This window comes from Rosa rugosa, chromosome 3 (genome assembly GCF_958449725.1).
Source record: "Rosa rugosa chromosome 3, drRosRugo1.1, whole genome shotgun sequence".
Lineage (NCBI taxonomy): Eukaryota > Viridiplantae > Streptophyta > Magnoliopsida > Rosales > Rosaceae > Rosa > Rosa rugosa.
This window is the reverse complement of record NC_084822.1, coordinates 660,667-685,176: the sequence shown is the minus strand read 5'-3', so window position 1 is coordinate 685,176 and position 24,510 is coordinate 660,667. Positions and strand designations below refer to the sequence as shown.

General features: G+C 42.8%; 3 protein-coding genes and 1 pseudogene across 4 annotated transcripts; 3 read left to right on the top strand and 1 right to left on the bottom strand.

Moving 5' to 3' along the window:
• The first annotated feature begins 908 nt into the window (after positions 1–908).
• On the top strand, positions 909–2,404 carry LOC133741470 (TMV resistance protein N-like). Of its 2 annotated transcripts, none has more exons than XM_062169372.1 (3): positions 909–1,196; positions 1,514–2,013; positions 2,252–2,404. In XM_062169372.1, exons 2-3 carry the CDS (start codon positions 1,537–1,539, stop codon positions 2,255–2,257), a joined length of 483 nt encoding a protein of 160 aa, XP_062025356.1. In that variant the 5' UTR covers positions 909–1,196; positions 1,514–1,536; the 3' UTR covers positions 2,258–2,404. The 2 variants fall into 2 exon arrangements, with proteins under 2 accessions (XP_062025356.1, XP_062025355.1); XM_062169371.1 differs by having other exon boundaries at positions 913–1,196; positions 1,517–2,013; positions 2,252–2,403.
• Positions 2,405–2,415: 11 nt separating this feature from the next.
• LOC133741467 (disease resistance protein RUN1-like) lies at positions 2,416–3,630 on the top strand. The gene is made up of 2 exons (XM_062169368.1): positions 2,416–3,341; positions 3,454–3,630. Exons 1-2 carry the CDS (start codon positions 2,421–2,423, stop codon positions 3,613–3,615), a joined length of 1,083 nt encoding a protein of 360 aa, XP_062025352.1. The 5' UTR covers positions 2,416–2,420; the 3' UTR covers positions 3,616–3,630.
• Positions 3,631–5,572: 1,942 nt separating this feature from the next.
• On the top strand, positions 5,573–7,663 carry LOC133735804 (disease resistance protein RUN1-like). The gene is made up of 3 exons (XM_062163232.1): positions 5,573–5,752; positions 6,198–6,380; positions 6,467–7,663. The coding sequence occupies exons 1-3, from the start codon at positions 5,573–5,575 to the stop codon at positions 6,986–6,988; spliced, it is 885 nt and encodes a 294-aa protein (XP_062019216.1). The 3' UTR covers positions 6,989–7,663.
• A 13,693-nt stretch (positions 7,664–21,356) lies between these two features.
• LOC133735801 (probable carboxylesterase 18) lies at positions 21,357–22,429 on the bottom strand (annotated as a pseudogene).
• Positions 22,430–24,510: the final 2,081 nt, after the last annotated feature.

Genomic DNA, 24,510 nt, shown 5'->3' with positions numbered 1-24,510 from the left:
CAGGATTGGAGCAGAAGGATGATGAATAGGAGGCAAGGAGAACAAATAAATGTTTATGCAAGTCATATATAGAATAAAAATAAAAATTAATTGAAGGATGATAGTTATGACAGAAGAAAAATATTAGAGAATGGAGAAAATCTGCTGAACCTTTCCCAGCTCATCCAGTTTGGAATCACCCAGACTCCAAACTAACTGCTGAGGCTAGTTCTCGGTCGAGCTTTTAAGTTTTAAAGATGTTGCCTAATGTTGCCTCTTCCAAACCACGGCCCTCCCTCAACCGTCCTTTGACGATCCTCTGGGTTTGAAAACTGAAAGACAAAACGGTCCTTGACTGCTCGTGCAGAGAGACGATTGCCAAGCCCCCATAAGGAGGTCATAGTCCCCAAGAAAGCCTTGGGATCAGCCCGACGCTTGGCCGTAACGGAGAGCAGTCTCCCCACCGCGAAGTGATGAGAAGACACAGCAGCAGCACCAGCCGGACCAAAGGATGTCCGGCCATCTTCAGAGATCGCCAAAGCGGCTGCCAGACGAGCGGTAACGTGATCAACCATGGTGGAAGAGAGGAGGATGCCAAGAGAAGAAGATGCGAAGAAGCCCTAGCCAGAAACCCTAGCAGAGCAAACCCTAGCACCGTAAAACTCTCCTTTGCTAAATGTCTACCCGTAATCAAGATAAGTTTTAAAGATGTTAATGTTGCCTCTTCCAAACATAGTAGCAGTTTATCTGGTTTGGCCTCCGCACTCCCACTACCATTGCCATGGCTGTTGGGCATTGCCCATTCGCGTGGACTAAGCCGCCTTATTTTCATGATATAAGGGAATAAACGGAATAACCCAAACTCTTTTACAAGGTTTTATTTTTCTAATGCGTGCAACGATTTCACATTCTCAACAGTCGGCACTTATTTTCTCTTTCCATTTTGTTAAGAGGGTTCGACCTGACTCGGATCGCATTGACTGACTGGTAAAGTCTGAAGGCCAGAGTCTCCTCCTGCTAAAGTCTTCACGATCTAGATCCATCCTCACCCATTTCTTTCAGCTAGTCTCTCTAATCTCACTAAATCTACACTTCTCGATCTCAGTCTCGCCCTTGCTTGCTTCTCGATCTTGTTATATTTTCTCTTCAACTACTGCTGCTACGTGATTCCCATATTTGAAGACTGAACCGCAACTTCAAATTGACCCCTAACTCAGGTTAAAGCTCCATTAATTTCTCCTTATCTACGTTGTTTTGCTATATATCTACTATTCGTTTCAGTATATATTTGGTGTTTTTTTTTCCCTAGTTTTTCTGCAGCTCTTCTGATGATTTGTTGTAAAAGAGGCTTTAATGCCGATTGTTTATGAATTTCTATTCAAAATTACTTATGATCAAATTAATTTCCTACCAAAAAGCAAAGCAACTAATGTTTGTCGCTTCATACTCGATTCGTTCATTAGAATGAATGTTCATATATAGAGGATTTAGTGATTTACAAAGAAATCCATCATTATTTCTATTTTCTATGCAGCAGGACAGTAGGTTCAATTGGAAATGAGCACAGAGAGCTCTTCACCTCCTCGGTGGAAATATGATGTCTTTTTGAGTTTTAGAGGCGAGGATACTCGAAAGGCTTTTACAGACCATTTATACACTGCATTGGATCATCAAGGAATCATAACTTTCAGGGATGATCCTGAACTTCACAAAGGGGAAGCTATTACTCCAGCACTTTCTGCTGCAATTGAAGAATCAAGATTTGCCCTCATTGTTCTCTCACAAAATTATGCATCGTCAACGTGGTGCTTGGATGAACTTGTAAGAATTCTTGAATGCATGAAAGCAAGAGAAACGGTGCTGCCAATGTTCTATGATGTTGATCCTTCTGATGTACGAAAGCATACAGGGAGTTTTGGAGAAGCATTTGCTATTCATGAAGAAAGGTTTAAGGATGATAAAGAGAAGGTGCAAAGATGGAGATCTGCTTTAACTGAAGTCTGCGAGTTTCTCTGGTTGGAATTCAAAGGAATGGTATACACATAATCTTTTCTTTTTGTCTCTTTCCATTGCATTAATTTACAAATAGTTAATTTGGGCGCTCTTCATTAGGTTATCACAAATAATATAGGCAGATAATCAATTAAGCTTATGAGGCTTTTTAAATGTCATTACAAGAATATAAAAGAAATCAAGTCCAATGCAGAGACATTTTCATAAACTAAATCTTCATATCAATAATCTGATGAGTTTAGTCTATTCTGTGTTGTAGGTATGAATCAAAGCTTGTTAGAGATATTGTTGAAGTAATATGGACAAAACTGCAACCTACATCATTCAGTTATGCAGAAAATCTAGTTGGAATTTACTCCAGATTGCAGCCAGTCAATTTGCTTTTAGGTGCAGGGGTCGATGACGTCCGCTTCATTGGGATATGGGGAATGGGCGGGATTGGTAAGACAACTATGGTTAGAGCATTGTATGAGAGAATCACTCGTCAATTTGAATTTAGTTTCCTTCTTACCAATGTTAGAGACTCTGTTGAGAAAAATGGTCTACTTAATCTACAAAAGCAACTTCTTTCTGGGATTTGTACAAAAAAGGCTGATATATCAGACCTTCATGAAGGAGCCACCATCATAAGGAGGTTGTTAGGTCGCAGAAAAGTTCTTCTCATTCTTGATGATGTGAACCATTCAAGCCATTTAAAATTTTTGGCAGGAAACCAAGAGTGGTTTGGTTTGGGGAGTAGAGTTCTTATCACAACTAGAAATGAGCATTTGTTGATTGAACATGGAGTGGAGAGAAGATTGGCAATCAAGGAACTTACTGATGAGGATTCGCTTCAGCTTTTCAGCTGGAAAGCATTCAAAAGAGGTTACCCTGAAGAAGACTTTCTTGATTTGTCTAAATCTGTTATAAATTATGCCAAAGGTCTCCCTTTAGCTCTTGAAGTACTGGGTTCTTTTTTGCATGGAAGGGATCTAAGTGAATGGAATAGTGCATTAAGAAAACTAGGAAGAGTTTGTAACTTGGAAATTTTTGACATACTTAAAACAAGTTATGATGGTCTAGATGATGAAGAGAAGAAAATATTCCTAGACATTTCATGCTTCTTTTGTGGAGAAGAAATAGATCGAGTAACAGAAGTACTGATCAGTTTTGATGTTTCTGCAATTATTGGAATAAAAGTTCTTACCGAAAGATCTCTCTTGACTGTTTTGCATGGAAGACTATGGATGCACGGTTTGCTCCAAGAAATGGGTCGGGAAATTGTCCGCCAGGAATCTATTAATGAGCCAGGCAGGCGCAGTAGGTTATGGCAACCTGAAGATGTCAAACATGTCTTGACCAAAAATACTGTAAGAGATTTTGGTATAAGACAATTTTAGTTATATTTGCTAATTAATGAAAAGGTAGTCTGATATTCTCATTTTCTTAGCCCTAATATTTTATATTGGTGATGTTTAATAGGGAACAGAAGCAATGGAAGACATTGTTCTGGACTCAACTGAGCTTGGAGTAAAGGTGGACGTGGATGTTAAATCCTTTTCGATGATGAACAGATTGAGATTGACAGGACCCGCCCCGAATTTCACCCTGAAATCCGAGGTGGCCCTGTGGGGCCCACCTTAGGAATAACTCTACCGAAAATTCAGCAGAGTCACCCCTAAAAATGGACTACCCAACCTGTAGAATTACAATCACACTTCTAACAAATCATCCCTAATCTCCTGGAGCCACCCTGCTCCCCAAAACCCAACAACTTCACAATAAGTAACTGAAATCCGAAAATAACATATTCTTAATTACACCAAAGTAACTTCCAACCTTTACATTATTTATCCCCCACAGGTTATCAGAGCAATCTAAAAGAGGAAGAAGAAAATAACAGTACAGGTAGGTTCACCAGATAACCTACAATGAAAACAACAGCAGCAGATGCTATGCCCCGAATCCTACTATGCCGAACCAGCTACTCTGCAGACTGGGCATTTGAAACCGAAGGGCCCAGGGGAAAAGCACATAAAACGTTAGCGTGAGTGGACAAAATAAATAAATAAATAATTGTAAAGAAAAGTGGGTTTTGTGCTTTTCCACATTTATTCCTTTAAAAAAAAAACCCGATGCATGCAACATTTAAGAAAAACACATTTATCAACAATCCAAGATTCTCGTGAAAACACACCAGCCCCGCTGGTTACGAAAATAACGGACTAGCCCCGCTAGTCAAGTCATGAAAAAGTATGGGGAAGAAGTTATCACCATACGCGAAGGGAGCCTCCCAGGCTCGGGTCGGAGTGTCCCACACTCTGGAGCATCCCATGCTCTGCTCTTACTCACCCACAAACACATAGTAAGCAGGGAGGAGTACTAATAGGCTAGCTAGCAATAAATATGACGACCCAGGTATGGCCGGTAAAAACCATTAAAATCCAGTAAATCTATAAGGCTTCCCCATGTCCCACGAATAAAGAAAACACGGGTACGATTCCCAACCGTACCCGGAAATTCTCGTAGAATCGTATAAATTAACAGCGTGTCCCACACGCTAAAGGAATAAGTAGATGGTCAATGAGGCATTCCCAATGCCAAAATCGAAAATCAATAAATAAACATGGAGATTTACTCCAACAAAATTCAATTTGCAAATAAAGTCTCGAATCGACGAATATAAATATAATATAAATAATATAAATCCGGAAATCACATCGAAAACAATTCGTCGAAAATCAACATCAAATATAAATTCGAATCCGAGCATAACAACTTAATGACCGAAACTCACAACCGGTATAAATCATAATACTTCACAAAAATCATCATTGGAAACAAATCCACGAGATAAATCGTAATCAAATTCCAAAATCAATTCATATGCTCGGAAAATAATAGGTTAATTAAATAGAACATACTTTAGTAAATAAATGCATGCATCACTTATTTAAAAACAAAAGTCCACTCACAGTATACGACTAGCGTGGTATCCAAGCGTAAGGATCCTCGTCGAGCGATGAGTCAGTATCTCGTCCTGTACACAATTGTATTCCGTAAACAACAATTCAATAAAACAATACGATTCTATATTGAATCCCGAAAACCCCACGTAAACTAGCAACTCCAACTCCTTTCAACTTCAAGCCAAACTTCACCATTTATATCAATCCATCGATTAAGGTATTCCATGACGGAATAAGGGAAATCCGAAGGCCGGATTCCCACAAATCAACAACCGAAACTCCACACTTTCAAAATTCACAAACAATTCCAAACTCCACCAAAAATTACCAAACTTCATAAACAAGCTCTACTCAAATTATAGGATTTAATGGGCTAAAAATTGGAATTAAATGTCAACCCTACGCGCCACCACGCGCCACCCACAGTGGCGCCGAGTGGGGCCCACGCGCCGGCGGCCACCACCTCCGATGGCCACCAAATTTGGACAGTAGCTTCTACTCAACAAAACTAACCATTCATTCAACTACAACATCTCACAATTTTACCTTTAAGAGCTCGGATTAAGCTGATGAAGTTTGCCCAGAAAATTGCTTCGGACCCAAGGATGTTCTTCGTCGATTCGGCCTCCACGATGCAAATCGGAGCAAGAGGCCTTAGGGGAAATGTTCGCCGGCTCAAGGCGCTCCTTCAATCCAAGTTTGGTGGTCGGAGACGGCCGGAAACTGCGAAATCGCCGGAAAAACCAAAATTGCACCCGGAGGAGAATTTGCTTCGAATCGAGGTTTTTCGGCCAAATTGTCGAAAGCCCAGGGTACCAGCGTGTAGGGAAGGAAGAGGCGGTCCCAGAATGACCAGTGGCACGCCGTCAGGTGGCCGGAATCGGAAATTCAAAAATCCCCCGAACCGGAGGAGGAGAGATCGGGGAAGAGGAGAGAGAGGGAGCCCGGTAAGTTTCCAATTGGAAACTTACCACAGTGATTTTCCCTTTATATAGAAACTTACCTTAAACAGTAACTTTTCCTTTTTCGCCTATAACTTTCGCATACGAGCTCCGATTTTTACGAACCACATATGCACGCGCTCGGTTTAACATCCTCTACAACTTTCGTGAAGAAACTTTTCTCAAATTCTGACCCGAACAAAAGTCAACTTTTAGGGCCACTAAAAGTGCTGAAACGACAGTCAAAGTGAAAGTAGTTGTCGTTTACCGTCCAAATGACCAGTAAACGGGTGAATTTGGGTTCGGGACGTAACAGAGATACCTTGTCATTAAGAATGGGAACCTACCGAATGGGCTTGAATGTCTTCCTGATAGTTTACGAATTCTTGAATGGACCGGGTATCCCTCAAAATCTCTCCCATCGCATTTCAACCCTGAGAAGCTACTAGAACTTAATATGTGCCATAGTTGCATTGAACATTTTCCGTTGGAAATAGAGGTATCAAGTACTTATATAATATTTCATTACTTGCAGAAAAAATTGTTGAATATAAAACCTAATTTTCTTATGCTTTTACTTGACAGCCTTTATACAATTTGAAAACCGTTAAACTCAGCAACTCTTTGAATCTTGTCAACACCCGAAACTTTAAAGGTATGCCACATCTTGAGCTTCTGTTTCTTGAAGGTTGTACAAGATTGTATGAGGTTGACCCAGGAATTGAAGTGCTTGAAAAACTTACTGTGCTGAAGTTGAAAGATTGCAAGAATCTTGTGCATTTTGCAAGCCGTGTACGTGGCTTAAAATCTCTCAAAGTTCTTAATCTTTCTGGATGCTCAAAGCTTAAGAAACTACCAAATGACATGGGTCATTTAGAAAGTTTGGTCGAGGTTGATGCGAGTGGAACTTCTATACAAGAACTACCTTGCTCTATTGGCATGCTTGAAGGACTTGTTTCCATGTCCTTGAGAGATTGCAAACATCTTGTGTGTCTTCCAGGCAGTGTAGGTGGCTTAAAATCTCTCAAAGATTCAAAGATCTCAATCTTTCTGGTTGCTCAAAGCTTGATAAATTGCCAGATGAGCTGGGTCTGGTTACCTGTTTAGAGAAGTTTGATGCGAGTGGAAGTGGCATAAGAGAAGTGCCATCCTCTATTGGTCTTTTGAAAAACCTCAAAGAATTATCTCTTGCTGGATGTAAAGGTGAGCCATCTAAATCATGGAATATGATATTCAACCCTTTTCAGTTATTGCAAAAGAGAAGTCACGTTCCGGCAGGATTGTCGTTGCCTAGTTTGTCTGGTTTGCATTCATTAACCGAACTGGATCTAAGTGACTGCAATCTTTCTGAAGAAGCAATCCCCAGTGATTTTGGATGCTTGTCCTCGTTAAGAGAGCTAGATTTGAGCAAAAATCAATTTGTTAGACTACCTGAGAGCATCGGCCAACTCACTAGACTTGAATTTCTTCACTTGGATTGGTGCCGCAAGCTTCAGACTTTGCCAGAGCTTCCAATTGATTCATGGGCAAACATCAGCAACTGCATTTCATTAGACACGTTGTCCAATCAAATAGGAAAAGTGATGAGTGTTAACTGTTTTAAAATGGTGGAGAATGAAAGTTGTAAGAGAACAGCACTTTCATTGCTAACACGCTACCTGAAGTTTCAACATTGGACTTCCGGATTTACCCATGATTTTTTACTTCATTGCTCCCGGAGATGAAATTCCAGAGTGGTACAATCACCAAAGTGTGGGGTCCTCGATAACTGTAGAGCTGCATCCAGGTTGGTTTACTAACAAATGGATGGGATTCACATTCTGTGTCGTTTTTAAACTCCTCAAACCACTCCGGCCTTCGGATCAGTGGTGCATTGCATGCTACTTGACAGCCAATGGAGAACCCTTGGATCGCGTTGGTCTAGGGTTTGGGGGAAAGTGGAGTCAACCTGTGTTGGATCACATTTGGTTCTTCTGTTGGGGCCATGATAATTGCTTAACCACACATGCGTGGCAGGATATCTACTATCAGCTTGAATTCTCATTTAAAATTGATTACATCAGCGGTGCAATGGATTGGGAAATTATGCAAGTGAAGAAGTGCGGGGTCCGTATGATATATGAGGAAGATGTGGAGGAGCTTTGGCAAACATTATTGAAGCAGAGCAATCCCAAGCGAGGCCCTCAACTCTATGATGATAACGCAGCATCTAGTAGTACCGCAACTGGTGCAAGTCTGGAAGAAGAAGAAGAAGAACTGTTTGGACCCAAAATGAACATTTTGGCCTGACAAGGCACGTCTTGGAGAAATTGAGCCAATATCAGTGGCTCAAGCTATATATTGTCGACAAGTTCGAAATATATATTTAGAGGCTAAATAAAGCCTATTATGGAAGCATGGAAGCATGGAAGTATGACAAGTCAACTTTAGCATATTTTCCTACTTCGGCTAGGAAAAACCGAGCTAGACAAGGAAGGAGGGGTGGCAGACTAACCAAATGAAATCGAAATGTGCTGAAACTTTCCAGATCCATTCTAGACAGCCCAAGGATCATTTCTTATGAAGAGTGCAAGAGCTTTTTTTGAGTGGAAGGCCTTCAAACAATCAGCCCAATTTTCTACAGAAGCAAAACTGGAAAACTGGACCTGTAAGAGGTCCAGCAGCATTTTCGGCCCAACCACATGGAATAAAAATCTGAAATTTTACCAGGGTGATCTACACTCATAGTGGAACATTTTTTATGAAGAAGTCGAAAGCTCATTCTGAAGTCTTGTTGGAGAAATAATTGAAGGAATAAAGGGGCAGAAACTGACCTAAAACCAGCTCAATATTCACATGTTCATGTTTCCTACCCACATGAAGAAAGCTAGATGCTTTTCTTCTTTTCCTTGGATATATTTTTCAAGACAATCTCTTTAATAGATCATCATCACTTCCATGTTGTTGCACCTTCATGCCTTGCTTTCATTTCATCATTTCTCTATCTTTTCCATATTTTACAAATCACTTTCATATTCCACTTTCATTATTTTTCTTCCACTCATCATTTCACTCTTCTTTTTCTTCCCTATATAAACACCTTCTCTTCTCATTCTAAAACACACATTCACATTCAACAACAACATCTCTAAGATGATCTAAGTTCTCTCTAGAGCAAACCTCTCTAAGAGCAACTCCTCTCCTTCTCTTTCTCTTAGCGGTGATCACACTCCTAGTCCTAGTCTTCTCAGAAGCCGACCTTCAGTGCCACCAAACCCTCTGTCAACGTGCTTCGGTCCTAGTCTCCTCGGGAGCCGACGGTAGTGCCGCGACCACAACGGTCACAGAACCAGCCAAGCAAGGGTAACGCCCTAGCAACCCAGCCAAGCTAAAGTCACGCTTTAGCAAGATCTCAACATTTCCCGGTGATGTCGCTCTGCTCGATCTACAATATTGAGTATCGATTGTGTTAACAAGAAGCTCAGCAAAAGTCCTCACCACGAGGCACAAAGAATCCCACGACGAGGTTGGTGCTCTCCTCGTCCACAATTGCTTGAAAGAAGTCAGGTCAAGGGACACCCCCGACGACCGCACCGGAACGGTGCTGGCACGCCCGCGCAAGAAAAGAGACTGTTGACCAGCTGCAGCAAAATTGGAGCCAAACATTTTGGCACGCCCAGTGGGACTACATTAGAAGTTTTTCTCTTGAAGCACATTCAACCACCGGGCTTCAAAACAAACATTTTGGCACGCCCAGTGGGACAAGGTTAGAATTTTTTTTCTCTTGAAGACATTCAACCACCGGGCTTCAAAACAAACATTTTGGCACGCCCAGTGGGACTATATCAGAGTCTTTTTGTGTTCACCATCATTGGGATGCCAGAGGAAAATCTTTACCAAAAGAAATTCCTGAAGTCATGGCGACGATAGAAGGCTATGTGCCCATTCCCATTCCGGAGAATGCGAGCATAGAGGAGCGACTTGCTATCTTTCAACAGAACACTGCTTCGTATTATGCGAATTTGAAAAAGGTCCTGGCGGTGCAGCAGAAGAGGATGGATGAACTTTTCCAATCAGCCCAACAAGATTCGTGGCAGACTTGGGAGCAGCTGGCCGACGTGACCAAACCAGCCCAAGAAAACCACCAGCAGTCGATGAATGTCGTCGCGACCCAGCACAAACAGACCTCATCGGAGTCCGCGACCATGCACAAGAATGACGCCAATCTGACTGCAACTCATGTGGATTCGCAACATGGGGAGGTTGACGCCATCAACACAAAGCAAGAGAGCTCCTTGAAAAGTCAAGAAGCGGCGCGCGAAGATGGTGTTACCAAAATTGAATTGCCTATAAGAGGCGATCAATTTAAAAGCAAAAACCTTCCTCTCGACCAGCCCGTCGCAGAAGAAGAAAGTAGCTTGCCCATTGTAGAATCACAGCCTTACATAGAGGCTACTTATGGAGAACGTCATCAACAAGATTGTTCTTCAGACAAGAAAATTGTCTCTGAACAAATATCTGATGTCTCCACTGATCAAGCCAAATATGTGGCTACTGATCAGATGCATGGGGGGCAAGATATGACCCATGATCATCCCTTTGATCAAGAGAAGTTGGCGACAGTTGGCGACAAAGCCGATCTTGGGACACCGTCATCTTCCAAATTACAATTGGAGATCATGTCTCGTCAACCAACAAAGATACTTGGGGGGCAAGAATACCCCTCTCACGAGCCAAATTCCTCCAAATTCTTCAACGAGAAGTATCTTTGTTCTTTTTCTACAAGCTCTCATAGGAGGGATTTTTACCCTACAAATTTTGATACATCGGAGCTTGGAGTGAAGCATAGATGACCTCCCCCGTGGCCTTCTGGAGGTTAGCCAAATATAGTGCTGCTAACTTCTTTCTTTGTTTTTAAATTTCCTGTCAATTTTCAGTTTTCATTTTTATTTTCGTCATTTGTGAATCATAACGGAATAGGTGAAGTCTCTTTTGTTAATATTGGCCTAAACTCCTTATTGGTGCCTAGTTCAGGTCCCTTAAGGTTAAGGGCGGCTTTTATTAACACTTGTTGAACTGTCTTCACACTTATGACCTTTCTCATCTTAGTAAGTATAGCCTATGTGAAATGGTGTCTAGAAAGGGGACAACGTTCATGACAGGTTCTTGAATCCAGAAGTGCGTGCAAATGGGCCTAAACCACTATGTGGGAGTAGCTCATGCCAAAATGGATTCTGCCTCTCTTGTTCGCCCTCCCCCACCTGGCCATTTCAGTAAGGTTGCCCAAAGGATTTGAAAGAAAATTTGTGTCTAGGCGACTATACTTGGGCCGCATGTCTAAACCTTGATTCACAATGTCTTATTAAAAAAGAAATATACAAAAATACAAAAAGAGTTTCAAATTTGTGCGTCGCGAAGGATGCAAAAAATTGTGTTCTTGCCTAATAGTGGCTGGAACTTGCTAATATACTTAAGAGGTCATTGGTATTGGTCTGGGCACATATACAAGAGGCATTTAATATGCCTAGTATGATATTAGCAGTGGAGGAGGTCAAATCAATATTTTTGCCAATAATTGTGGCGAAAGCTGGGTTGCGAATTGTTGGCAGCGAAGTGGTTTTAATTACATGGCCTCGCAAAGGATGGTTCGCGAAGGAACACTGGCGATTAATATATGTATGCTCACTATGTATAATTAAGAGGGAGAGAGGCCACTGTTCAAGTAATTTTAGTCAAGCCAATACAAGTGGCTTTGGAGCAACGACATTATAAGAGGAGTGCTAATTCAAGACCTCTTCAGTCAAGACGAAGACCCTTTGACTTCGAGGTCTGGGGGGCAATGTTTGGACCCAAAATGAACATTTTGGCCTGACAAGGCACGTCTTGGAGAAATTGAGCCAATATCAGTGGCTCAAGCTATATATTGTCGACAAGTTCGAAATATATATTTAGAGGCTAAATAAAGCCTATTATGGAAGCATGGAAGCATGGAAGTATGACAAGTCAACTTTAGCATATTTTCCTACTTCGGCTAGGAAAAACCGAGCTAGACAAGGAAGGAGGGGTGGCAGACTAACCAAATGAAATCGAAATGTGCTGAAACTTTCCAGATCCATTCTAGACAGCCCAATGATCATTTCTTATGAAGAGTGCAAGAGCTTTTTTTGAGTGGAAGGCCTTCAAACAATCAGCCCAATTTTCTACAGAAGCAAAACTGGAAAACTGGACCTGTAAGAGGTCCAGCAGCATTTTCGGCCCAACCACATGGAATAAAAATCTGAAATTTTACCAGGGTGATCTACACTCATAGTGGAACATTTTTTATGAAGAAGTCGAAAGCTCATTCTAAAGTCTTGTTGGAGAAATAATTGAAGGAATAAAGGGGCAGAAACTGACCTAAAACCAGCTCAATATTCACATGTTCATGTTTCCTACCCACATGAAGAAAGCTAGATGCTTTTCTTCTTTTCCTTGGATATATTTTTCAAGACAATCTCTTTAATAGATCATCATCACTTCCATGTTGTTGCACCTTCATGCCTTGCTTTCATTTCATCATTTCTCTATCTTTTCCATATTTTACAAATCACTTTCATATTCCACTTTCATTATTTTTCTTCCACTCATCATTTCACTCTTCTTTTTCTTCCCTATATAAACACATTCTCTTCTCATTCTAAAACACACATTCACATTCAACAACAACATCTCTAAGATGATCTAAGTTCTCTCTAGAGCAAACCTCTCTAAGAGCAACTCCTCTCCTTCTCTTTCTCTTAGCGGTGATCACACTCCTAGTCCTAGTCTTCTCAGAAGCCGACCTTCAGTGCCACCAAACCCTCTGTCAACGTGCTTCGGTCCTAGTCTCCTCGGGAGCCGACGGTAGTGCCGCGACCACAACGGTCACAGAACCAGCCAAGCAAGGGTAACGCCCTAGCAACCCAGCCAAGCTAAAGTCACGCTTTAGCAAGATCTCAACATTTCCCGGTGATGTCGCTCTGCTCGATCTACAATATTGAGTATCGATTGTGTTAACAAGAAGCTCAGCAAAAGTCCTCACCACGAGGCACAAAGAATCCCACGACGAGGTTGGTGCTCTCCTCGTCCACAATTGCTTGAAAGAAGTCAGGTCAAGGGACACCCCCGACGACCGCACCCGAACTGTGCTGGCACGCTCGCGCAAGAAAAGAGACTGTTGACCAGCTGCAGCAAAATTGGAGCCAAACAAGAACCTCATCCAAAAAGATGACTCGAGCTTGACGGTGCAGGACCTAGTGATTTGAAACATGGTTAGAGCAACTCCAACAGCTTCCCTATAATTTCTGTATTATAGGGAAGCAAAAGTCAAAGGTTTAGCCTTTTTTTCTTCTCTAACTCCAACAGATTCTCTATTTTACAACAATCTATAAAATCTCCATTTTATTCCTTAAAATTTTAAAGTTTGCTGTAAATATAGGGAATTTGCTTAAAATTTTAAAGTTTGCTGTAAATATAGGGAATTTGGTTTTCTCTTTCCTCACTTTCCCTAAAATAGAGATAGTTATAGGGAATCTGTTAGAGCAAAAGAGGCTTATTTTTCCCTAAAGTAGAGAAAAATCAAAATATACGGAATCTGTTGGAGTTGCTCTTAATGCCCTTTTCTTTTCTTTTTTCCTTTTGGAAGAAGAATTCTTGTCTTCGAATGATGCATTTTATTTTTCATCTGGTTAATTATGCCTACTCTACCGGTGTGATTGATCCTTTGCTCCATCAAGCAGCAATTTTTTTTTTTTTTTTTGCAAATTGTGAATTGGGAAAAAAAATAAAATTGGTTAGTCCAAATTGTGAATGTCTTTTTATTTTATTTTATTACCATTCATGTATATCCTGGCAAACAAATTGGTACTGTTTGGCTCCAATTTTGCTGCAGCTGGTCAACAGTCTCTTTTCTTGCGCGGGCGTGCCAGCACCGTTCGGGTGCGGTCGTCGGGGGTGTCCCTTGACCTGACTTCTGTCGAGCGATTGTAGACGAGGAGAGCACCAACCTCGTCGCGGGATTCTTTGTGCCTCGTGGCGAGGACTTTTGCTGAGCTTCTTGAAAATCACAATCGATACTCGATGTTGTAGATCGAGCAGAGCGAGAACCACTGGGAAGTGAGGAGAAATTGCTAAAGCGTGACTTTAGCTTGGCTGGGTTGCTAGGGCGTTACCCTTGCTTGGCTGGTTCTGTAACCGTTGTGGTCGCGGCACTACCGTCGGCTCCCGAGGAGACTAGGACCGAAGTACGTTGACAGAGGGTTTGGTGGCACTGAAAGTCGGCTTCTGAGAAGACTAGGACTAGGAGTGTGATCACCGGTAGGAGAAAGAGAAGGAGAGGAGTTGCTCTTAGAGAGGTTTGCTCTAGAGAGAACTTAGATCATCTTAGAGATGTTGTTGTTGTATGTGAATGGGTCTTTTAGAATGAGAAGAGAAGGTGTTTATATAGGGAAGAAAAAGAAGAGTGAAATGATGAGTGGAAGAAAAATAATGAAAGTGGAGTATGAAAGTGATTTGTAAAATATGGAAAAGATAGAGAAATGATTAAATGAAAGCAAAGCATGAAGGTGTAGAAACATGGAAGTGATGATGATCTATTAAAGAGATTGTCTTGAAAAATATATCCAAGGAAAAGAAGAAAATCATCTAGCTTTCTTCATGTGGGTAGGAAACATGAACATGTGAATATTGAGCTGGTTTTAGGTCAGTTTCTGCCCCTTTATTCCTTCAATTATTTCTCCAACAAGACTTCAGAATGAGCTTTCGACTTCTTCATAAAAAATGTTCCACTATGAGTGTAGATCATCCTGACAAATTTTCAGAGCTTTATTCCATGAGGTTGGGCAGGAAATGCTGCTGGACCTCTTACAGGTCCAGTTTTCCAGTTTTGCTTCTGTAGAAAATTGGACTGATTGTTTGAAGGCCTTCCACTCAAAAAAATCTCTGGCACTCTTCATAAGAAATTATCTTTGGGATGTCTATAATGGATCTGCAGAGTTTCAGCTCATTTCAAGTTCATTTGGTCAGTCTGCCGCCCCTCCTTCCTTGTTTAGCTCGGTTTCTCCTAGCCGAAGTAGGAAAATGTGCTAAAGTTGACTTTTCATGTTTCCATGCTTCCATAGTAGGCTTTATTTAGCCTCTAAATATATATTTCGAACTTGTCGACAATATATAGCTTGAGCCACTGACATTGGCTCAATTTCTCCAAAACACGCCTTGTCAGGCCAAAATGCTTATTTTGGGTCCAAACATTGCCCCCCAGACCTCGAAGTCAAAGGTCTTCGTCTTGACTGAAGAGGTCTTGAATCAACACTACTCTTATAATGTTGTTGCTCCAAAGCCACTTGTATTGGCTTGACTGATAATACTTGACTGATTCCATATAGGCCTCTAAATAGGCCATAAAGCTTGAATGCCACAATCTGGATTGCCTTTGTTAAGAACTGATGCTTCCTTTGCCAACTTTATTGCCCCCCATGGATCTGGCGAAACTTGGGCAGGTTGTAGGAGATCAGAACTTTAGCGTGCCCCCCATGCGAAGGAGACTGCTTTTGATCGCGAATGAGTATCCTTCTCTTCCTTGGTGGTAGCTTCGCCATGTGAATAGCAGCAAGTATCTGCCTCGTTTGCTAGCTCTCTGTTGAGAATGCAACTGCTGCAAAAGAAGCCCAACTCGATGAACCTTTGGCTGCTTCTGAAGAAATGGGCCGCAACCTGGCCCGTGCCAGAGAATGGGCCACTCAGGCCGAAGCTGGTGCCATTGTGGCGGAACTCCGAACTTTGCTTGAGATTGAGATTCGCGGGCCAATCTCTGTAGGCCCCCTCGAAAACCGTTCGGTCTCCTCACATGCTGTTAATCCCTTCTTTTCCGAGATTTAAGGCATTAATCACTCGTTGAAAAACAACGGTCGTGAAAAAATAATCTCGTGAAAAGAACAGTTACTTCCTCGAAAACCGTTCGGTTTCCCCACATGCTATTATTCCTCTAATAATAGCTAACTCCTCAAAAACCGCTCCTCACATGCTGCTAGTCCCTTTTTTTCCCGAGATTTGGAATCACTAATCTCGATTTACTGACATCGGTTTTGAAATTGAGCTTCATCCAAGGGTGGGGATTTGCCTGAAGTCCCTATAAATAGTTGTATTTCAGGAAGGGAATACTCACAACAACTTTTCTGAAATATTCGAGAAATGGCCTTTCAATCCTTGCTTCTTTTTCTCCTTCTTCACAAATCTTCCCCTCATGAAATGACCTTTAGCCTCTAAATTTTAGGCTTTATGGCGTAATCTTAAGCCTGGGTTAGGCCTCATGGCGTAATCTTAGGCAACCCTTTGTTTCGTCCTTCTGGAGTTCTGCAACAAAAATGCCAGGCTTCAGATTGGTTTAGAAACACGAGGGGGCTCCAAGTGTGGGATCTCCGGTCATGTAAGATCATTTTTTGAGAAAATCCCATACGCGGAGCGAAACGGGGAGAGGGAGGACGGCCACTCTGAGGTTCATCTTTCCTCCTCTGTTTCCTTCCTTCTGGACCTGGCCCGTGTTGTGCCCTCCAGATGGAAGGGGCTTTGGTTCTCACCTCCTTCTCCCCCTTTCTCTTCTTGATAGAATCTTGGAGGGATGAGAAGGGATGGACTCTTTGAAGGAATGGGTTCAAGCTACAGAATGGCTGTTCCTGTACTTCACGTCCAGCTAATGGTGGTTACCAAGGCTAGAGGGGGTGCAGAGACTCAAGCTGATATTTGGTTCCTTCACTCTCTGCCCCTCCAGGAGATAATGGCGCGGCTCAACCCGGCGTTGGATTCCATAGCTGCTTCCAATTGAGGGGGCTTGGAGGCTCCATTTTCTTTTACTGGAGTCTCCCCTTCTCATGAATAATGGTGTTGGCCAAGCCTATGTTGTATTCCTCTACCGCTTCCATGTAAAGGGGCGCGGGGGCTCCGTTACTCCTCTTTTTCCTTCCCTGAAGTCTGCCCCTCCTTGTGATAATGGCGCGGCTCAACCCGACGTTGGATTCCATAGCTGCTTCCACTTGAGAAAAGATTCAGAAGATATCGGAAGATTCCTGTTTTGTATTCTAGCCACTTTTGGCTTTGTAATGAATGTACTGCTTTTGGCCGCAAAGCCACTTTATGAATACAATAATATTTTCTTATCCTGATATTCAAATATCCGTGAGAAGCTGTGTCAATGTGTCTCGCAAGGCCCCAAATATAGGCCCCCATAGTTGTATATTGAAAAAAATATGAACTTTTAAAATATGCTCCGCATTAAAAAGAGCCTCGCGGCGAGGTTTTTGAGGACATATGTATCTTTTGGATCCACTTGCTGGCTCCCAACTCAAAACTCTTAGCGCCAATAATTCCTTCTTTTCCGAGATTTAAGGCACTAATCACTCGTTGAAAAACAACGGTCGTGAAAAATAATCTCGTGAAAAGAACAGTTACCTCCTCGAAAACCGTTCGGTTTCCCCACGCGCCAATAATCCATTCTTTTCCGAGATTTAAGGCAACTTTAATCACGCTTTACTGACACTTAGTTTGACTCTTCTCTTTGACCGTCCATCCAAGGGTGGATATTTGCATGCCTATATCTTCCTCCACATTATAAACCCAAATTTCCAATCCCAAAATCATATCATCAACTATTTCTAACAGCAATTACTCATCATCATCACTCTTCAATTCTCGCATTCTCTCAATCCATCACCAATGGAACCACAAACCCAGCAACCAACCGAGGATGGAGGAAGCAACAAAGCAGCAGGGAGTAGTGCTAACATGCTTTGTAGGCGGAGCAGGTGGACTCCCACTACAGATCAGATAAGAATCCTCAAGGAGCTTTTCTACAATAAGGGAGTTAGGTCCCCAACTGTAGAGCAGGTTCAGAGGATCTATCTCCAGCTGAAATGGTACGGCAAGATCGAGTTCAAGAACGTCTATTTTTGGTTCGTGAACCAAAGGGCTCGGGAGAAGCAGAAGAAGAGGTCCACTTCGGATGTTCATGTGCCCATGCAAAGATCAGGGCTTGTTGGTGATGACAATGTTACCAATTGGAAACCTGAGGATCAGTATATTAACTTCGGATCTTCTGCATCTGCTTCTGCTTCTTCAGCTGGTGTGATTGCTTTTAACGGGCAGATGGGGAACTATGGTGGTTATGGATCTATGAACATGGAGATTGAAACCCTTCCTCTGTTCCCCATGCATGGTGAGGACATCTTTGGCAACATGAAGACTACTTCCGATGGAGGTGGCGGTCACGGTGGTGGCTCTCACATTTCCCTTGAGCTCAGCCTTTCCTGCGAGGGTAAAGCTGGAAAAAGTTTCTGGAGCCGCTGACTCGGCTTAGTAGCTTTGCGAGTGTAGGAACACTTAGAATTGCCCCCTAAGAGTTGTATTTATGACTTTTTTTTATTTTTTTTTATTTTAGCCATAAATTTTTAATAAGTAGCTGAATTCAATAAGACAATGTGAATCAAGGTTTAGACATGCAGCCCAAGTATAGTCGCCTAGACACAAATTTTCTGTCAAATCCTTTGGGCAACCTTACTGAAATGGCCAGGTGGGAGAGGGCGAACAAGAGAGGCAGAATCCATTTTGGCATGAGCTACTCCCACATAGTGGTTTAGGCCCATTTGCACGCACTTCTGGATTCAAGAACCTGTCATGAACGTTGTCCCCTTTCTAGACACCATTTCACATAGGCTATACTTACTAAGATGTGAAAGGTCATAAATGTGAAGACAGTTCAACAAGTGTTAATAAAAGCCGCCCTTAACCTTAAGGGACCTGAACTAGGCACCAATAAGGAGTTTAGGCCAATATTAACAAAAGAGACTTCACCTATTCCGTTATGATTCACAACCCCTTACCAAATTCATTTTTGGTAATTAGAAAACTAGGCCTTTTTTTTTTTTTTTAATGAAAAGAAAACTAGAAATGAAAAATTAACAGAAAATTAAAAGCAAAGAAAGAAAGAAGCTAGCAGCACCATGTTTTTTTTTTTTTTTTAAAAGAAAAGAAAACTAGAAACGAAAAAATTAATAGAAAATTAAAAGCAAAGAAAGAAAGAAGCTAGCAGCACCATGTTTGGCTAACCTCTAGAAGACCACGGGGGAGGCCATCTATGCTTCATTCCAAGCTCCGATGTATCAAAATTTGTAGGGTAAAAATCTCTCCTGTGAGAGCTTGTAGGAAAATAACAAAGATACTTCTCGTTGAAGAATTTGGAGGAATTTGGCTCGAGAGAGGGGTAATCTTGCCCCCCAAGTATCTTTGTTGGTTGACGAGGCATGATCTTTAATTGCAATTTGGGAGATGACGGTGTCCCAAGATCGGCTTTGTCGCCAACTGTCGCCATCTTCTCTTGATCAAAGGGATGATCATGGGTCATATCGTGCCCCCCATGCATCTGATCAGTAGCCACATATTTGGCTTGATCAGTGGAGAAATCAGCTATATGTTCAGAGACAATTTCATTGTCAGAAAAACATTCTTGTGGACCGTCTTCTCCATGCACAACCTCTGTGTAAGGCTGTGACTCAACAGTGAGACCCTTACGTTGATTGCCACCTATAGGCAAGTTAGTCTCAGAAATGACCTCTTCGCGAGCAACTTCTTGATGTTCCAATTTGTCTTGATGCGAACTGACTTGAGTAGCCAAGCTGGAACCTTCTTTGCGCAAGGTCGCGAACTCCGATGAGGTCTGTTTGTGCTGGGTCGCAACGACATTCATCGACTGCTGGTGGTTTTCTTGGGCTGGTTGGGTCACGTCGGCCAGCTGCTCCCAAGTCTGCCACGAATCTTGTTGGGCTGATTGGAAAAGTTCATCCATCCTCTTCTGCTGCGCCGCCAGGACCTTTTTCAAATTCGCATAATACGAAGCAATGTTCTGTTGAAAGATAGCAAGTCGCTCCTCTATGCTCGCATTCTCCGGAATGGGAATGGGCACATAGCCTTCTATCGTCGCCATGATTTAAGGAATTTCTTTTGGTAAAGATTTTCCTCTGGCATCCCAATGATGGTGAACACAAAAAGACTCTGATGTAGTCCCATCGGGTGTGCCAAAATGTTTGGCTCCAATTTTGCTGCAGCTGGTCAACAGTCTCTTTTCTTGCGCGGGCGTGCCAGCACCGTTCCGGTGCGGTCGTCGGGGGTGTCCCTTGACCTGACTTCTGTCGAGCGATTGTAGACGAGGAGAGCACCAACCTCGTCGCGGGATTCTTTGTGCCTCGTGGCGAGGACTTTTGCTGAGCTTCTTGAAAATCACAATCGATACTCGATGTTGTAGATCGAGCAGAGCGAGAACCACTGGGAAGTGAGGAGAAATTGCTAAAGCGTGACTTTAGCTTGGCTGGGTTGCTAGGGCGTTACCCTTGCTTGGCTGGTTCTGTAACCGTTGTGGTCGCGGCACTACCGTCGGCTCCCGAGGAGACTAGGACCGAAGTACGTTGACAGAGGGTTTGGTGGCACTGAAAGTCGGCTTCTGAGAAGACTAGGACTAGGAGTGTGATCACCGGTAGGAGAAAGAGAAGGAGAGGAGTTGCTCTTAGAGAGGTTTGCTCTAGAGAGAACTTAGATCATCTTAGAGATGTTGTTGTTGTATGTGAATGGGTCTTTTAGAATGAGAAGAGAAGGTGTTTATATAGGGAAGAAAAAGAAGAGTGAAATGATGAGTGGAAGAAAAATAATGAAAGTGGAGTATGAAAGTGATTTGTAAAATATGGAAAAGATAGAGAAATGATGAAATGAAAGCAAGGCATGAAGGTGCAAAAACATGGAAGTGATGATGATCTATTAAAGAGATTGTCTTGAAAAATATATCCAAGGAAAAGAAGAAAAGCATCTAGCTTTCTTCATGTGGGTAGGAAACATGAACATGTGAATATTGAGCTGGTTTTAGGTCAGTTTCTGCCCCTTTATTCCTTCAATTATTTCTCCAATAAGACTTCAGAATGAGCTTTCGACTTCTTCATAAAAAATGTTCCACTATGAGTGTAGATCATCCTGACAAATTTTCAGAGCTTTATTCCATGAGGTTGGGCTGGAAATGCTGCTGGACCTCTTACAGGTCCAGTTTTCCAGTTTTGCTTCTGTAGAAAATTGGACTGATTGTTTGAAGGCCTTCCACTCAAAAAAATCTCTGGCACTCTTCATAAGAAATTATCCTTGGGATGTCTATAATGGATCTACAGAGTTTCAGCTCATTTCAAGTTCATTTGGTCAGTCTGCCGCCCCTCCTTCCTTGTTTAGCTCGGTTTCTCCTAGCCGAAGTAGGAAAATGTGCTAAAGTTGACTTTTCATGTTTCCATGCTTCCATAGTAGGCTTTATTTAGCCTCTAAATATATATTTCGAACTTGTCGACAATATATAGCTTGAGCCACTGACATTGGCTCAATTTCTCCAAGACACGCCTTGTCAGGCCAAAATGCTTATTTTGGGTCCAAACAGGTACAGAATTGAAAAATCGAAAAACAATAGTTATTGTCTTGTTTCATTAAAATTAACTAATTGCGATTGCACAAAATCCCTGACTCTGTTAATAAACACAGAAGAGTCATCCAACTCGGGATAAGCATAGAAAGTATGAATGGCGTTCGGAAACACCACCAGCTCCGCTTGTTTCCCGCGTTTCTTCAATCCCTCGTAGTACTGCCAATCCTGCAACGGATCAAATCCCCTAACAACCACAATCGTCGCCGGAAAATCCACCCCTGAAATATCCACTGCGTTCGGCCCGAACACATTGACCACCGGGTGGTCCCGATTCGACCCCTCCGGCAAAAACGCCTTCCACATCCAGTCCCTCCGCTCTACGTTCACCAGCGGCACACTCTTCAGTCTCGTCTCCGATTCCCTCTGCTCTTCTCCGCCGAAAAACGGCTGAATCGCCAACATTCCGACCACTTTCAGATCATGAAACTCGTGCCCGCTCGCTCTGATCGCCACGTGGTGCGCTATGTTCCCGCCGGAGCTGTCCCCTGCCAGAAAACACTGCGCGAGATTCGCGCCCTCGAACAAGCTGCTTTGACTGTCGTCGATGAATTTGAGGACGTCGAAACCGTCCTTGTACTGGCACAGATACCGATGTTCCGGCGCGAGGCGGTAGTTGACGGAGACGACGAAGGCGGGGATCTCGCGAGCGAGGCGTTGACAGAAGTCGTCGTAGGGTTTTGAAGCGGCGGACATGAAGGCGAACCCGCCGCCGTGGAAGAAGACGATGATGGGGAGCCTGGTAGTAGCGGCGGTGGGAGTGTAGAGGCGGAACCAGAGGTTGCGGGAAGGGTCGGCGGCGGCGACGACGTCGGAGCTCTTGAGGTTTTGTTAAGGGAAATGGTTTGTAGTCGAACAAGTTAAAGAGGCGACGGTTGATGGTGAGGTTTGAGCGGCGAGAGGCGTCGGCTGCGAAGGAAGCGGCGGAGACGAAGAGGCGGACGGTCCATGGCAGATCTGGTGAGTTTTGGATTTCGGCCATCTCCCCTGTTTTGCTGTTGACTATGGACAATGTAATATTTAAGAGTGAAGTATAAGCGAAGGTGATGGCGGATTTGTTTTATAATCCACTATATATATCTATCTGTCTACATTATGATGATGGATGGATGGGATATTCAAAATGTAGCCTTGTCAGGGCCTGGGGGCGGACCTGACTGGAAAAACTCTTCGACGTTTGGTAAAACGTCATAGCCCCTCTATGCTTTTTCTTATGGAGACTCGACATCAAGAATCAGTACTCAAGCTTTGGATGCGTCAACTTGGTTTTGACCATTTCTTTGTAGTTAATCCTACAAACAATGGGGGTGGTGGTCTTGCTCTCTTTTGGGACAACTCAGTCCAAGTCTCTAGTATTAGCGGCACGGTTAATTATATAAATACTAGTGTGTTTTTCATTTCTGAAAATTTCCATTGTAATGTGTCCTGGTTGTATGGGAACCCCCATGTTAATCAAAAGACAGCTTTCTGGCGTTCTTTGTACACAGTCTTCTCCCCTCATGTTTTACCATGGTTGTGCTTGGGGGATTTCAACAAAATTCTATGGCTGCATGAAAAATGGGGTGGCTTCCCTCAGTCACGCTGGAGGATTAATCTGTTCAAAGATTTTCTGAATCATGCCCATCTATCGGATCTTCTTTTCCAAGGGCCGGATTATACTTGATACTGCTTTCAACATGGTAAGGTGGTTATTAAGGAAAGGTTGGACCGCGCCCTTGGCAACAATGCTTGGATTGCAAATCAACCGAACACCCAAGTCTTTCACCTTCCTTTACTTGGTTCAGATCATCGTCCAATTATGCTGGACACTAAACCCACGGAGCGTTTGGCTCCGCCTATCTTCCGCTTCGAACATTTGTGGACTACACACCCATCTAGCATACAGATTGTCCAAGCCAATTGGCAGACTTCTTCTTCCCCATCACAGGCTACAAACTGGGCTTCCAATCTCAAAGAGTGCCAAGTTTCCCTCTCCTCGTGGGCAAAAGATACTTTTCCAAATTTTGGCAAACTTGCTTCTGACGGCCAAAGCAGGATCCAGTCTCTTTTGGACTCTGATCTTCCTGATGCCCATCAGCAAATCACTGCTGTGTCTGATGATATAGCATCCCATTGGGCCCTGGAGGAATTATATTGGAAGCAAAGGTCAAGGGTCTCGTGGCTTGCTCATGGCGACCTTAACACCCGATACTTCCACCAAGCAACAATCATGCGTCGACGAAGAAATAAGATTCTGAGACTCCAAAATGAGTTTGGTCACTGGTTAACAAATGAGAAAGATATTGCTGCCCACCTCAACAACTTCTTTCATGACCAATTGACCATGTGCAAACTGTTCTGGACTTTGTAGACCCGGTGGTTACTTCGGATATGAACGTTGCTCTGCTTTCTAAAATCACCATTGATGAGGTAAGGGACGCAGTTTTTGATATGGGTGTGCTCAAAGCTCCGGGACCCGATGGCTTTCCGGGCACTTTCTACCAATCTTATTGGGAAATTGTCAAGAAAGTTGTTTTTGATGCAACTTCCCAATCGTTTGCTTCTGCTTCAGTCTTGAAACAATTCAATGCTACCTTCATTTCTTTGATTCCAAAAGTGGAAGTACCTCAGCAAGCCACTCATTTTCGCCCCATAGCCCTCTGCAACTTTGCTTACAAGATACTGACAAAGATCATCTCCACCAGATTACAGCCTTTCATGCCATCCCTCATTTCTGAAAATCAGTCTGCTTTCGTCTCTGGTAGACAGATACAGGACAACATTTTGGTGGCCCATGAACTGTTTCACCATCTTAGGCTTCTTAAGTCAGGATCAGTTGGGGAATTTGCAATTAAATTAGACATGAACAAGGCCTATGATCGTGTGGATTGGAAGTTCTTAAACCTGGTTCTTCTCAAGATGGGATTCCACCAAAATTGGGTGAGATTGGTAATGTCTTGTGTTACTTCTGTTTCAATGGCTATTATCGTCAATGGAGCTCCAGGACGCAAATTCAAACCAACCCGTGGTCTACGGCAGGGAGATCCTCTTTCCCCTTTCCTTTTCCTCTTTATCAATGATGTTTTGTCCACCATGATCCGGAAAATATGTGACGCCAACCTATTGGATGCTGTTAAATTGAGCTCGGATGGACCAAGGGTTA